Here is a 14,323-nt window from a genome sequence, read left to right on the forward strand (position 1 = left end):
TTGTTGGAGAGTCTCAGTGTTATGAGGCAGGTTCTGTGATTATTCTCATCTTACAGATGAGAGAACTGGGACACAAAGAGGTTAAGAAACTTGCCCAAGGTCACACTTCTAGTAAATTGCAGGGTCTTGGCAATATACGTCCAGAATTTACACTGCTACCAATATGTCATATTCCATGTGTGATTTTAGGTAAATTACTTAGCTTCCCTTGGTCTTGGTTTTCTCATGTGTTAAAGAGAGTAATAATAATAATGCCCAGCTCATTGGGTTCATATACAACACTGGATGACAGAAATTTGGTGTTCAGTAAATATTGGTTGATAAGTGAAAAAAGAATAATAATATTGAAATGATTAAAAAATACAGATTAAGAGGTACAAGCAACTAAGCACAAGATAAACAAGCTACAAAAATATATTATACAACACAGGGAATTTAGCCAATAATTTATAATAACTATAAATGGAATATAACCTTTAAAAATTGTGAATCACTATCATTGTATGCTTGAAACTTACATAATATTGTACATCAACTATATCTCAATTAAAAAAACCATAGGGCATATACTTTGTAAACACTATTATACAGTTATTCTGTATCATACAAGAATAAACTTACTATTTGTGGCACAGATATATGCAATAGAGTTAAAACTCAAAATCATAACCACTCATCACTACTCATAAAATAAAAAGCTTTTTAAAATATGCACAAGAGTTTAATAATCTTTCCAGTGATAAAAATATAACTGTAAAAATGAAGTTAATAGAAGTTTCTTTTATTTCTGAGTAGTTGAAGGAGCATTCTATCATCTGAAAGCTTCATCTTTATTATTGCCAGGAAATTAAGCCATTAAAAAGATAGTATTGGATCTTATCCAGCTGAACTATCCAAAGACAAAATGGCCAGCAGAACATGTAAGGTTTACATTTAATTTTTTTTAATTAAGTGCTGGTTATTATTGAAGGAAAGCTTTTGAAACATTCTTATACAAATCTCTGTAGGAAAAAGAGGCAGAGTGATTGTGAAATCTTGCACCACGGGCTACAATCAGAGTCTCAGAAATTCTTCTGGGCTAGAGGTAACTATTACCAGCTATTGCCTTCACAAAAAGGAATGAATTACATACTAGCTTAGTGACAGATGTAGAAACAAGAACCAAATTAATATTTTGGTGTCAAACTCTTTTGAAGAAATTTCAGCCAGTGATATTGCATTATTTCTTCCATTTCAAAATTATTCTTTATTATAAGAAATCGTTTCCAATTTTCTTTAATTGGGCATGTGCTTCTATTATTTCCTTAGCAGCTTGGAGTTTTCCAGAGCCTCTAATATTTACATGTTATCCCATAAAGCACCATCCTGTAACAACCTGTTTGTTTTCTGGTTGAAGGAATTGGACACTGAACTGTTCCCTGAAGCAAGGCAACTGCCTCTCCACACGTCTGTTAAGGGTTCTCATCTCCTGGAACCCATCTGAGCTCCTCAGGGCCTCTTACATAACAAGTACTCAAGATGCATTTGCTGAATTGACTAAGAAACAGTCAAGCAAAATCTTAGAAATGAAGTCAACGCTCATGTATTCTGGTACCAAAATCAATGAAACTCTTACATACTGATAGTGTTGCTAAAGACTATTTCTTAAAGAACCTTAAACAAATTATTTTTCTTAACCACTAGTCCATGACTCAGTGAGGAAGATAAAGTGTAATTACAAAATAACTAATAGCCAACATCCTGAAAGAGCAAGTAATTTCTTAGAAATTACTTGATCTCACATTTTTATATTTATTATGTTTAGTACTCCTTTTAGGTGTTGTGTGCTAAGTTGCTTCAGTCATGTCCAATTCTTTGCGACCCCATGGAGCTGTAGCCTGCCAGGCTCCTCTGTCCATAGGGTTCTCCAGGCAAGAATACTGGAGTGGGTTACCATTTTCTCCTCCAGAGGATTTTCCCAACCCAGGGATCAAACCCAGACCTCTTATGTCTCCTGCATTGGCAGGCAGGTGCTTTACCATCGCGCCACCTGGGAGGTTCTTTTTGCTCTTATTACTAGATACGATTTTTTGGGGGGTGATATTTTGTTCTCTTAAAACCAGACTATCACAAGGATGAGATGAAACACGATGAGATCACAAATCAAGGCAGTGGTCACACAGGTGGAATAGAGGGAAAACATTTGTAATGTTGCAGGAGATAAACAATACGGCTTAATGAGGGAGATAAAGAGGACTGGGAAATGTACATGATTCTGGCTCAGCAAGTAAATACAAGAATGGTGATCGACTACTAATCAAGAGAAATAATCAGGGAGGGAGAAGAGGTTTGGGGGCAACATAATGAGTTCATTTTGGGACATCTTAGATATGAGGTACCTTATTACACAGCTGGAAATATGTATTCGAAATTCAGATGACAGTCTGGTTAGAGATGAGGCTTTAGGAATTATTGGCACGTGGGCTAATGAAAACCATAGTAATGGATGATGTCTTTCAGAGAGAGCTGGGCAGCGAATACTGAATGAAGAAGTTATTGCCAAGGAAAGAGGCAGAGGAGCACTTGGAAAGGTAAGAGGAAAACCATGGAGTCATAAGGAGAGCATAGCTAATATGACTTCAAGTAAGATAAGGACTCAAAAAAGTAATCACTGAATCTGAGAATTCGGAAGTCATTGATAACTTTAGAATGTACCATTTCAGTTGGATGGCTGGAGGAAAGTCACATTTCAGAAATGTGTGCATACTGGATAACCGACTTTGATACAAATCAGAAAATAGCACTCTAAAGATTAGATTAAAAGGGACCGGAAAGTTGTCCAGCTCTCCCGTTGCATCTTTTCAGCTCTTACTATATGATGGTAACAGATGATTTTTCACTAGACTGATATAATTGAGCAGCCCCAGGTTTTCTTACTGTTTTTCTACTTAGGGGCCTCTGGCTTTGGGGATAATTGTGTTCAGAATTAAAAAGTTTCCACCTGCTCTAAAGGCTTCCTTCTGGGGTGAGGGAGTAAAGTAAATCTCAAAGAACTGAGAACTTTATCTTTTATCCCTCCAACTGTCTATCTTTCCTTCTGGCTTTTGATCAGACTTTAGTCCAGGACTCTATACAAAAGGGACTAAATGAACAGTTATTGAATGATTAGTATATGGAGCCAAAAAAGAAGCTTATCACCCTCAAACTCCAAATATGTGTCAATTAGTCTTTGAAGGCAAGACAAGCTAAGAATGTTCATAGATTAATATACCACCCCACTCCCCACAAAATAAGACAAGGCTAGATCACCTTACATGGAGTTCTGTAATATTCTGTGGCTTTTGATGTGGCTATTCCAGACCATGTCTTGTAGTAATCACTAAATGAGACTGATTTAATTGATCTGAAAATACAAAATAAAATCAGGCAGTGAGTAGCATGCAAACTTGCTTTTTAAAATTATTTTATCAGAGTGGACTCTTTCAGATATTTGGTTATAAGACATTAGTGTGTGTGTGTGCGTGTGCTAAGTCACTTCAATTGTGTCCGACTCTTTGCAATGCTATGGACTGTAACCTGCCAGGCTCCTCTGTCCATGGGATTCTCCAGGCAAGAATACTGGAGTGGGCTATCACACCCTCCTCCATGGAATCTTCCCTACCCAGGAATTGACCCGTGCCTCTTTATGTCTCCTGTACCGGCAGGTGGGTTCTTCACCACTAGTGCCACCTGGGAAGCCCCCACAAACCATTAGGCTGATCTGCAAATTCTAGCATGGTTATTTCTAACAAACGAATCTAACATAATTTTCCACTAATACATGCAAATCACAAAAAAGATCTGCCCAAACCAGTTTTCAATAATAAGTATAAATGTGCATACATGTGTATATTATAAAAAGAAAAAAAGTAGGTTTAATATAACTGTCTTTTGTGACTAACAGTAAAAAGAACTTTAAATAAAGCATCACAGCTGTATATTTTCTCTTTCTACAATAAACAACTTTCTTACATTTCTATGCCGAATTTTAGTAAAATCACCTTTATTTCTTTTTTATTATGAGGAGAAAAGAAACTCCAGAATTGAGATTAGTTTAATTTTTATACAGAAATCTGATCACTTCCAAAGAGGGAAAATAAACAACTCTTTTCTAATATTACTGCCAGCACATTTCCTTCCTCTGTGCTAATGTTACCAAATCCTAATGGAAGAGCAAAAACTGCTACAAAGCATTAAACAGGAATTATGAAACAGTCTCTTACTCTTAGATAACTGCATTTCTGATTTTTTTCCTACAAACATTTTGAATGCAGGGATTCTCAATACTCTATAAACAAAACACTACTTTCAGATAATTTTTAGACATGTGAAATCATCAATTAACTGGCTTGAATGGGTGCTTAAACATCAAATGTAAAAGACCTTATGTCTGTTTTAAATTCCTAGCTCTGGAGGAAGAAGCAAATTTTCAGTTATAATAGGTTATTAGCATTAATTTTTAAATCATAGGTGCTTAAATATTTGACTCAATTTTGAAAGTAATAGGGCAATACCTGAATGTGTTAATGCATTCATTTATTTAAATAATAATTACGGACATCTAAATTTCAAGGCTAACATTTTTCAAGTGTGCTATTGCATCTGTAATCACACTTAAGTAGAAACCTGAAACTTCGTGAAGATAAATTAATCACTACTACTATTTGCTTCCAGAGCTACACTCAGCGCTTTATACTACTAAATGATATACTAAACTAACATTAATTTGCCAACAAAATGTTTCGGCATTTGGCAACGGAGGTAACAAAATGAAAGACTGCATTATATCTCCTGCATGAAAAAGCTTGTGATCAATCTGCTGTCACAGATCATTTAGCAGACAACAATGACCCAAGAGGAAGGAGACTGTCAACATACTGTCTCGTGAAAAAAATACACCATCTTCAGGCACAATCGTCTCCATTGTTTTTTGTCTGTTTCACGACGACCCATGACCCTCTCCCTTCCCAATGGTGTCCTGTTCAATTTCAAGCTGTTAGCCTTCAGGGGCTTTCTTTTCTTCCCCTAGAATAATTAAAAATATTACCCTAAAAGGTATAACTTTAGTATAGTGTGAATATACGAAACAGAATGCCTTGAACACTTGGGAATATCTGCACCTTCAACTCTATAAACAACCCCTTAAAATAAGAGAACAATAATTATTTACTATTATTACTCAGATAAACTACTAATGGATAGATACAGCATAAAAACACCTGTGTTTATAGTTTCAACCAATAATAGGAATTTATTGAGTATTATTTTTGGCATTAAGAATACGAAAAAGTAGAAGACATTATTTTAAACTGAACATCAGGGTTTATTATCCTGTTGGGAAAATACGATATATACCTGAACTATTAAGTAGAATAGCTTTATATATTAACATAATAAATGGTCACATCATTTAACAGACATTTGGAGACTATGGTGAAAAATCTGTCTTTGGCAGTGGCAATAAGGAAGAAAGTTGGAGGAGGGAGCTGTAACTTTATTTTGGAGCCACTTGGGAAAGAGTCACTTGGATTTAGACCTGGGACAAAGGAAGGAGGTATTTTAGGGAAACAGTATTAACAATAGCTTAGATGGCAAGGAGTACAGTGTGTTCATGCCTACATAGAGAGGATGCTGGGGGAAGATGTGATTAGTAACAAGATAACTGACCAGAGGGAAAAGTTCCAATTTCAGAGGAATTGGCATTTAATTAAAAAATAGGTGAAATGAGGCAATGATAGGTCTTCAAATTTAGGCAGAGAATGGATTAGAGTTGATTCAGTAATCTTGATTTATTAGGTGATAGAGAGTAATCAGAAGTTCTCAAATAAGGCAAGTAAACTAAGAAACCAGTGTTTGAGCAAGAATTTTCTCTAGCACTAGCATGCAGAGTAGATTATATGAGAGATTAAATGCAAGAGGACCAGTTAGGAAATAAATTCAGTAACTTAGGCAAGAGATCCTGAGAGCCAGTACTAGGGTGGGAGCAAAGATTATGAAGGGGAGGAGATGAATTTATGAGAATGCTAAAGAACTGACTGAATCAGCTGCCTGATAGAGTGTGAAAAGTAAAGGAATTTGAGGGTCACATATTCTCCTAAAACCCAGAAGGCCAGTTATTTTTGCTATTAATACAAAGTGTCTAGAGAAATTGAAGTAAAATATGAGTTTAATTTTAAACATGGGTTGTAGGTGATGACCTCTAGGAGTGTGATTGAGAAATTGGGACTGGAAATAAGAGATTTAGGTCAAATCAACATAAAAGTTGATAGATGACACCATTAGGGAAAACAAATTCCAAAAGAATAAGTGTTTAGAAAAGAAAGGGCAGAAACCAATTCATAGTTAAGGGGCAGGGGGCGGGGAGTGAAGGAAACCAAAAGGATCATTGAGTTCAGTTCAGTTGCTCAGTCGTGTCCGACTCTCTGCAACCCCATGAATCTCAGCACACCAGGCCTCCCTGGATCATTAAAGGAAGAGAATCACGGTAGCCCTGTTTCATGCAAGCAACACCCCAGCCATTGCCAAAGCCTAATGACTAAATCCTTAAATATCTCTGGATAGGGAATGGAAAATGGTACAGCTTTTTTGTAAGACAGCATGGTGGTTTCTTACAAAACTAAACATACTCTTACCACACAATGCAGCAATAACACTCCTTGGTATTTACCCAAAGGAGCTGAAAACTTAAGTGCACACAGAATCTTATATGCAGATGTTTACAGCAGCTTTATTCATAATTGCCAAAATGTAGAAGCAACCAAGATTCCATCAATGGGTGAATGGATAAGTTAAGTGGTATATATTCAGACAATGGAATATTATTAAGCACTAAAAAGAAATTAGCTAATAAGCCATGAGGACTTCTCTGATGGCTCACTGATAAAGAATTTGCTTGCCAATGTAGAAGATACTGGTTTGATCCCTGCATCAGAAAGATCTCCTGGAGATGGAAGTGGCAATCCACTCCAGTATTCCTGCCTGGGAAATCCCATGGACAGAGGAGCCTGGCAGTCTACAGTCCATGGGGTCAAAAAAGAGTCAGACACAACTAGCAACTAAAACAACAACAACAAATCAATCATGAAGAGTCATGTAGTATCATGACTACATTAGTCATGTAGTATCATGACTATGATTAGCTAACCCAATTAGCTGGCTTGGGTTAAAACACGGTGGCACCATTATTGATTAGCTGTGTGACTGAACAAGTTACCTAACCTCTTCCCGTTTTCAGAGACAGAATTTTCTCCAGTGGTGGTTGTGAGCATTCAATGAAAGCATGCATGAAGAGAGTCAAGGAGGGGTTCAGCACCCCTCAGCACTCAATGTCAGCTGGTCTCCTCACTGCCTTGGATAAGTACCTCATCACTTTTCTCCTGCAAACTCCAAATAGCTTCCTAATTGCTGTTCTACCTTGTGCACGCGTATGCAGTCACTTCAGTCATATCTGATTGCTCTGCTTTGGTTTCTCCCTATTCCAGGTTACCATGTCCCTGCTTGGAAGCCACAGTAGGTTATCTGCTTCTATAGCATAACATCGAAAAACTTTTACATAGAATTTGAGGTGGTTCATCATCTGGCCATTTCCAACCTTTTCTCCCATCATTCATCCTCACATCCAGAGGCTCCATCACATGGAACTGTTTCCTGATGATCCTAAGTGTACCACAATCTTACACATCCATGTCTGTGCAAGCAGTTCTATTAGAGACTCTTTTGCCCTCTGTGCCTGTCAAACTCATACTCATTAAGATTCAGGTCCAATAAAACTAATACATACATGGAGGTTGTCACACTGGACATTGTGGTTGCCTCCCCAAAAGCTGTTCCATTCTTCTCCCATTCCATACACGCCCTGTGGTCTGATGTGGGGACTGGATCGTACCACTGGCTCTAAATCAGGACCTCAGTGATAACCGGCACAGGGACAGGAATCTGACCTGAGTAGCTCCAATAACAGTACAATTTATTCTAGCTTACTAGTATGTCCTCGTCTCTGAGACTGTTGATCCTCTTTGTTCTTTTTCAAGACTGCCTTATTATTTTAAACCCTTTGCATTTCTAGATACATTTTAGAGCACCTTATCAATTGCCAGGAAAAAAATAAGGCTGTTGAGATTTTTGACTGAGAGTGAACTGAATCTACAATTTGGGAAGAATTGATACTGTAATAATATTGAGTCTTTCCTAAGTGGTAAACATTGTATATCTCTATTCCTTTAGGTCTTGAAAAAAATCCTCCCATATATATTTTGTGATTTTCAGTATAAATGTCATACTCATCTTTTGTTACATTTTGATGCTGTTGTAATGGTATTTTTAAAGTTTCATTTTTATGTTTATTGCTCGTATATAAAAACAGTTAATTTTTGAATATTCATCTTCTAGCTAAGATCCTTGCTAGATTTACTTACTAATTTTCAAACTTTCAAGTTTGTATATTCTTTTGGATTTCAATATGTATATAATTGTGTTATCTGTGAATACAAATGGTTTACTGTATTCTTTCCAAATTTTATAACTTTTGTTTTTCTTCCCTCATTGCACTGGCTAGGATTCCAGTACAATGTCAGATAGAAAGAGTGATAATGTGGATATTTGCCTTGCTCCTAAACTCAGGAGAAAAGGATTAAACATTTCACATTTAAGTGTGAGGTTAGCTGTTAGATTTCTGTTCAATTCCATTCAGTCACTCAGTCATGTTCGACACTTTGTGATCCCATGGACTGCAGCACGCCTGACTTCCCTGTCCATCACCAACTCCTGGAGCTTACTCAAATTCATGTTGGTGATGCCATCCAACTACCTCACCCTCTGTCGTCCCCTTCTTCTTCTGCCTTCAATCTTCAAAGTATCAGGGTCTTTTCCAATCAGTCAGTTCTTCGCATCAGGTGGCCAAAGTATTGAAGCTTCAGCTTCAGCATCAGTCCTTCCAATGAATTCAGGACTGATTTCCTTTAGGATTAACTGGTTTGATTTCTGTAGATTCCCTTTATTGAAATAAGGAAATTCTCTTCTATCCCTAGTTTGGTGAGAATTTTTTATCATGAATGAGTATTAATGATTTCTTCTAGATTAACAGAGATAATTCTGTTTTTATTTTTCCTTTATTTGGTTAACGGAGTTACAAGCATTTATTTTCAAATTTTAAACCAATCTGGCTTTCCTGAAACAAAGCTCACTTAGTCATCATGTACTATCCCTTCTTTATATATCAGAGGGTTTAATTTGCTAATATTTTGGTTAGGATTTATACATTTCAGGTTTATGAGAATACTGACCTATACTTTTCCTTTCTTGTAATGAATTCTGATTTTAGAATCAGAATTTGGAAGTTTGGTAACATATTCACTGTCTCTATTTACTGGAAGAGTTTGAATGCCTTTTTAAAAAAGATTTTATTTGAAGTAACTTTAGAACTTTAGAAGTAACTTTAGAAGAGTTGTAAAGTTAGTTGAATACCTTTAAAATTAGCTTTGTTAAAGTATAATTTACATTCAACAAAATGTGTAAGTGTTGAGTACAGATTGATGAGTTTTGATAAAAACATGCCCCTGAATAACCATAAGCCCAAACAAGTTACAGAATATTTTCACTAGTCCTGAAAGTTCCCTACTGCCCCTTCCCAGTTAAGCTCCCTTGACACTTTGGGTTATCACTGATCCAGTCTCTATCACCATAGATGGGTTTTGCCTATCCTAGACTTCATACAAATTGAACTCCACAGCATGTACTCTTTTATTACTGAGTTTTTTTCCCCCCTCAACATAATGCCTGTATTACTATTCCATGTTGTTGCATGTATCAACAATTTTAATGCTGAGAGTATTCAGTTTATAAATACAACACAATTTATTTATATATTCAACTGCTGAATACATATATTGACTGTTGATAGACATTTTAGTTGTTTTCAGTTTGGGATATTACAAAATAATCTTCTATGAACATTTGTGTACAAGTCTTTTGTGAATATATACTTTTATTTCTTTTAGGCAAATACTTAGGAGTGGGTTAGAGGGCAGGTGAACCTCTGACATGACAAGAAACTGTTAAACTGTGTTCTGAACTGGCTGTGGGCAGTCAATAGGCATAGCAACACAGGAGCGCTACAGCACAATCACAGCTTCATCAATAACTGGGATTGTTAGTTTAAGCCAGTAGTGTGATCTTCCAATCTCCCCCATCTTAGTAAGTCACTGTGGTACCCATCCAGTTCAAACCACAATCTATTACTAATCCTTGATTCTACTTTCTCTCTTGCCCCAAATAAGTCAAGCTAAAGCCTTGAATCCAACCATTTCATCCACTTATCTCCCACTCCACATTTATGCCCTTAGCCCTAGCCCAAACCACTCATCTTTTCCCACAAATTCCTCACCTAGTTTATAAAGCCCTATCTACATCTCTTACTCCCTCCATACCCATCTCTTCTTCCCTCTTGCTCTGTTCCAACTGCAGTGGCCTTCCTTCTGATCCTCTAACACATTTGTGTGCATGCTCAGTCCCGTCCGACTCTTGGCAACCCCATGGACTGCAGCCTGCCAGGCTCCTCTGTCCACAGGATTCTTTAGGCAAGAATACTGGAATGGGTTGCCATTTCCTCCTCCAGGGGATCTTCCTGACCCAGAGATCAAACTGGTGTCTCCTGCACCTCCTGCATTGTCAGGCGGATTCTTTACCACTTGAGCCACCTAGGAAGCCCTCCACCACACTTTGCTCACATCCAATACTCAATTAGTCAATACTCTAGCTATTCCCTCTGCCTAGAATCTCATTGTACCTTTTAGACATTATTCTCTCCTCACTTTTCACTTTTTTTTTTCCCTTTCAACGTCATGAATCTTGATTTTCCAAGAAAATACCAACTACGAGTTGATCTCAGCATGGTTCTTGAATCATTTCTGAATACAGTTCTAGTGAACTCTTTCTTCCATGGTCCAGATTTTATAGTACTGTGATCGGTGCTGGATCCTCACGGTGCTGTCTGATGAGGGACTCAGCACCCAGACAAAGAATCAAAGGGCCAAAGTTTCCTCCCTGTAACAGGGTTTCCCCTTCTTCCTGCTCCTGCCTGGGACAAATGCCACCGTTGCTACTGGCTGGGCTTCATCTCAGTGCTGGGGGACAGACGAGGTCAGTGATCTTGCTGTCATGTTCCAATGAACCATTTCGTTAGTTGTTCTCGGTCTTCTCGTTCTGAGTTCTAACACTTCCAGGCACAGAGCCCCTTGGTATAACATTGTCTCACATTCTGGGGGAGAAGGCAATGGCAACCCACCCCAATACTCTTGCCTGGAAAATCCCATGGACGGAGGAGCCTGGTGGGCTGCAGTCCATGGGGTCGCTACGAGTTGGGCACGACTGAGCGACTTCACTTTCACTTTTCACTTTCATGCATTGGAGAAGGAAATGGCAGCCCCCTCCAGTGTTCTTGCCTGGAGAATCCCAGGGACGGGGGAGCCTGATGGGCTGTCGTCTATGGGGTCGCACAGAGTCGGACACGACTGAAGCGACTTAGCAGCAGCAGCAGCAGCACATTCTGGGACAGACTCCGGACCTGAGTGTTCCTTTTGATTTCAGTTTTTGGGGAACATTTTATACTGTTATTAATCCACTAAGAGGATCCTTGTTCTGGAGCATGTACAGTATAAAACCAAGATAAAATAAGTATTATTTCAGCACTAGTAAGTTGACTATTTTCTATGTAGGAATAGTCTGGTTGACTATTAAACTAAGGCTGATGCAAATGTTAGAGAACCTAACAGCTGCAGAACCCACACCTCCAAGCGTTCAAGGTCACACTGTCAGGTGGTCTCCCAAGTGCACGATGGCTTCAACCCTAACTCTCACCATTTTGCTCCAAGACTTATTCTTTTCCTAAACTGTTTGGATTTTTATGATCTATAATGGTCAGGCTATAATGTAGACAATGGGCTTTTTTTTTTTCCTTTTCAGAAATAAAAAATAAAAGACCAGGCAACTAATATAGTTACATTCAATGTTAATTAAATAGTCTAGAAAGAACTCAAGATTTTCACATTCTTCCTGGAAAAAAAATCATTTTTAAAAGGTATTGGAAGGGAAGATATATTTAAATGGAATAATTTTTCTAAGTCAAAAAATGAAAATACAATTATGATAGAAAATACAGTTTAAGTCAATAGTTCTTTTAGTGTATAAATTGGCATAGAACTGCATAAAGGAAAACTTACCTGTTTAGTTTATCTGGCTCTTTTGGCAACTCAGAACCATCCTCTTTCACTATAAAGAAAAATATGAAAAGATTCTGGTTTACTTAAGGAAGACTGAATATATGGCCCTATGTGCATTCTTTCCAAAGCCCCAGTAAGATAGTAAGAAAGGAATAAAAATAAGGTGTATGGAGAAGGAAATGGCAATCCACTTCAGTATTCTTGCCTGTAGTATACCCATGGGCAGAGGAGCCTGGTGGGCTACAGTCCATGAGGTCGAAAAAAAAATAAATAAATAAGGTGTAAAACCTCAAGAAGAGCAAAAGAAAGATGGCAAGAAAAATGTTCAAGATAGAAAGCAGATGTCAAGTGGTAACTATCTTAACAGGTTATAGAAATTTGAAACCTAATGACATGATGAGAGAAGGCCAATAAAAAGCAAACAGATTTACACTTCAGAACTTGAGAAACAACTTAGGAATTGGAGGTACCAGATAACCCTGAAAGGTGAAATGTATAGCGTGGATACCAAAGACATAGCCTTCATCCTATGCAACCAGATGACCACTGCTGCCTAGGCAGGAGAGAAGATACCTTATTCTGGAGAGACTGAGCCAGAGAGATTCAGAGGACAGCAGAACAAGAGTGTGGTAAGGGACCGATGACAGAGAATAAATCAAACAGATCATATTGAATAAGCAATATTCCTTACTCCCTCTCCTTGTCCAGCTCCTAGAGTGTAAGTAGTTAACCTTTCTTTCTTCAGGCATATGACTGGAGGATTCATCTCAGAAGAAACAGTTAAACCTAGCTAATGGTAAGGTCAGATCCTCAGTGAATGATCCTATAATGAAACAAAACCATTAGCAAGTCTAGTCTGTATCCAAAATTTCCAGTCTTTTCAATGAATGACTGTCTTTCATCATTTTCATTCATCATTCAATGAATGATTTTCACACATTATACAGATGCACAGTTAAAGCTGAGTAGATAATTGAGTAAAGTCCTTATTTTGAATGATAACAACAAGAATAAACAGGAAGAAAATAGAAACGAGAAACATACTTTTCTGGACATTTTCCAGAATACAGAACAAAAAACAGAGAGAAGGATAATTGGAGAAAATAGATTTTTTAAAAAGGTTGCATAACAGATCAGTAGATCCGACATCCAAATCTTTGGAGATTTTAGAAGAGAGAACAGGGAAACTGGAGGGGAAGGGAATTATAAAAGAAATCAAATGAGAAAAAAGTCCAAAACTAAAGAATTAGGAGTTCAAGATTCAAACAGCCTATGAAATGCCCTACATGATGAATGAGGAGGAAAAAAATGAAATTATATCAAGAAATACTATCAAGAAATTTCAGATCACTGGGAATAAAGAGAAGATTTTAAAAGCTTCCACTGAAAATAAATCACATGTGGAGAAGCAGACATCTGCATGAAAGCAGATTTCTTAAGGGTAATACTGGAAACTAGTCTTTACAATTCTGAAAGAAAACTATTTTCAAACTAAAGTTTAACCAAATTATGAACATACGAGAGTGGAGTGAATACCTTTTTAAACATGTGAAGTAATGAAAGATTTAGTGCTCCCATACTAGAAAGCTCCTGGCAGAAGTGCTTCAACAAAATAAAGGAGCAAACCAACCAGGAGGAAAAGGAGAACTCCCATTCAATAGGTGGCAGAACGGTCTCCCCAGGATTCCTGTGAGGGAACTGCCCTTTCAGAACTGGAAGAGGAGGATGAGTGAGCGCCTCAGCAAAGGCGTTTCCCAGGGAAGAAACCAAACTGAATACCAAAACTGTTCTTCACGGTTTTGTCAGAAAGTCTGGGGGAAGAATAAATGGTAGATATTCTTCCAAAACACAAACCAAAATAAATCCAAAAAACAAAACCAAGGGAATAAAAATACAGGCCACTTGTCCAAGAAAAGAAAAGTCAGTCATGGCTCATCTGTGAAGAATATTTACTAAGTCATATCAATGTAAATGAATGATACTAGGAGAATGGGGGAGAGAAAATGTGAGTGGAAATGGCACCATAAAACTTCTATCTTTATCTTTCAGAAGAAGCCCATGAGTCATATCTAAACTGAAAAATCCTAGAA

General features: G+C 37.5%; 1 protein-coding gene across 4 annotated transcripts in view; it reads right to left on the bottom strand.

Annotated features, from left to right (window-relative positions):
- UBE2U (ubiquitin conjugating enzyme E2 U) overlaps positions 1 to 14,323 on the bottom strand; it is a 67,201-nt gene that overhangs the window by 27,169 nt on the left and 25,709 nt on the right. For all 4 annotated transcript variants that reach the window (XM_043878204.1, XM_043878205.1, XM_043878207.1 and 1 more), the window contains 2 exons: positions 12,234 to 12,282; positions 3,294 to 3,382 (listed from right to left, as the gene is read on the bottom strand). In XM_043878204.1, coding sequence (XP_043734139.1) covers positions 3,294 to 3,382; positions 12,234 to 12,282 — 138 coding nt within the window. The remainder of the gene's footprint in view (positions 1 to 3,293; positions 3,383 to 12,233; positions 12,283 to 14,323) is intronic.

Source organism: Cervus elaphus, chromosome 20, assembly GCF_910594005.1.
Source record: "Cervus elaphus chromosome 20, mCerEla1.1, whole genome shotgun sequence".
In the NCBI taxonomy this organism is placed as follows: Eukaryota; Metazoa; Chordata; class Mammalia; order Artiodactyla; family Cervidae; genus Cervus; species Cervus elaphus.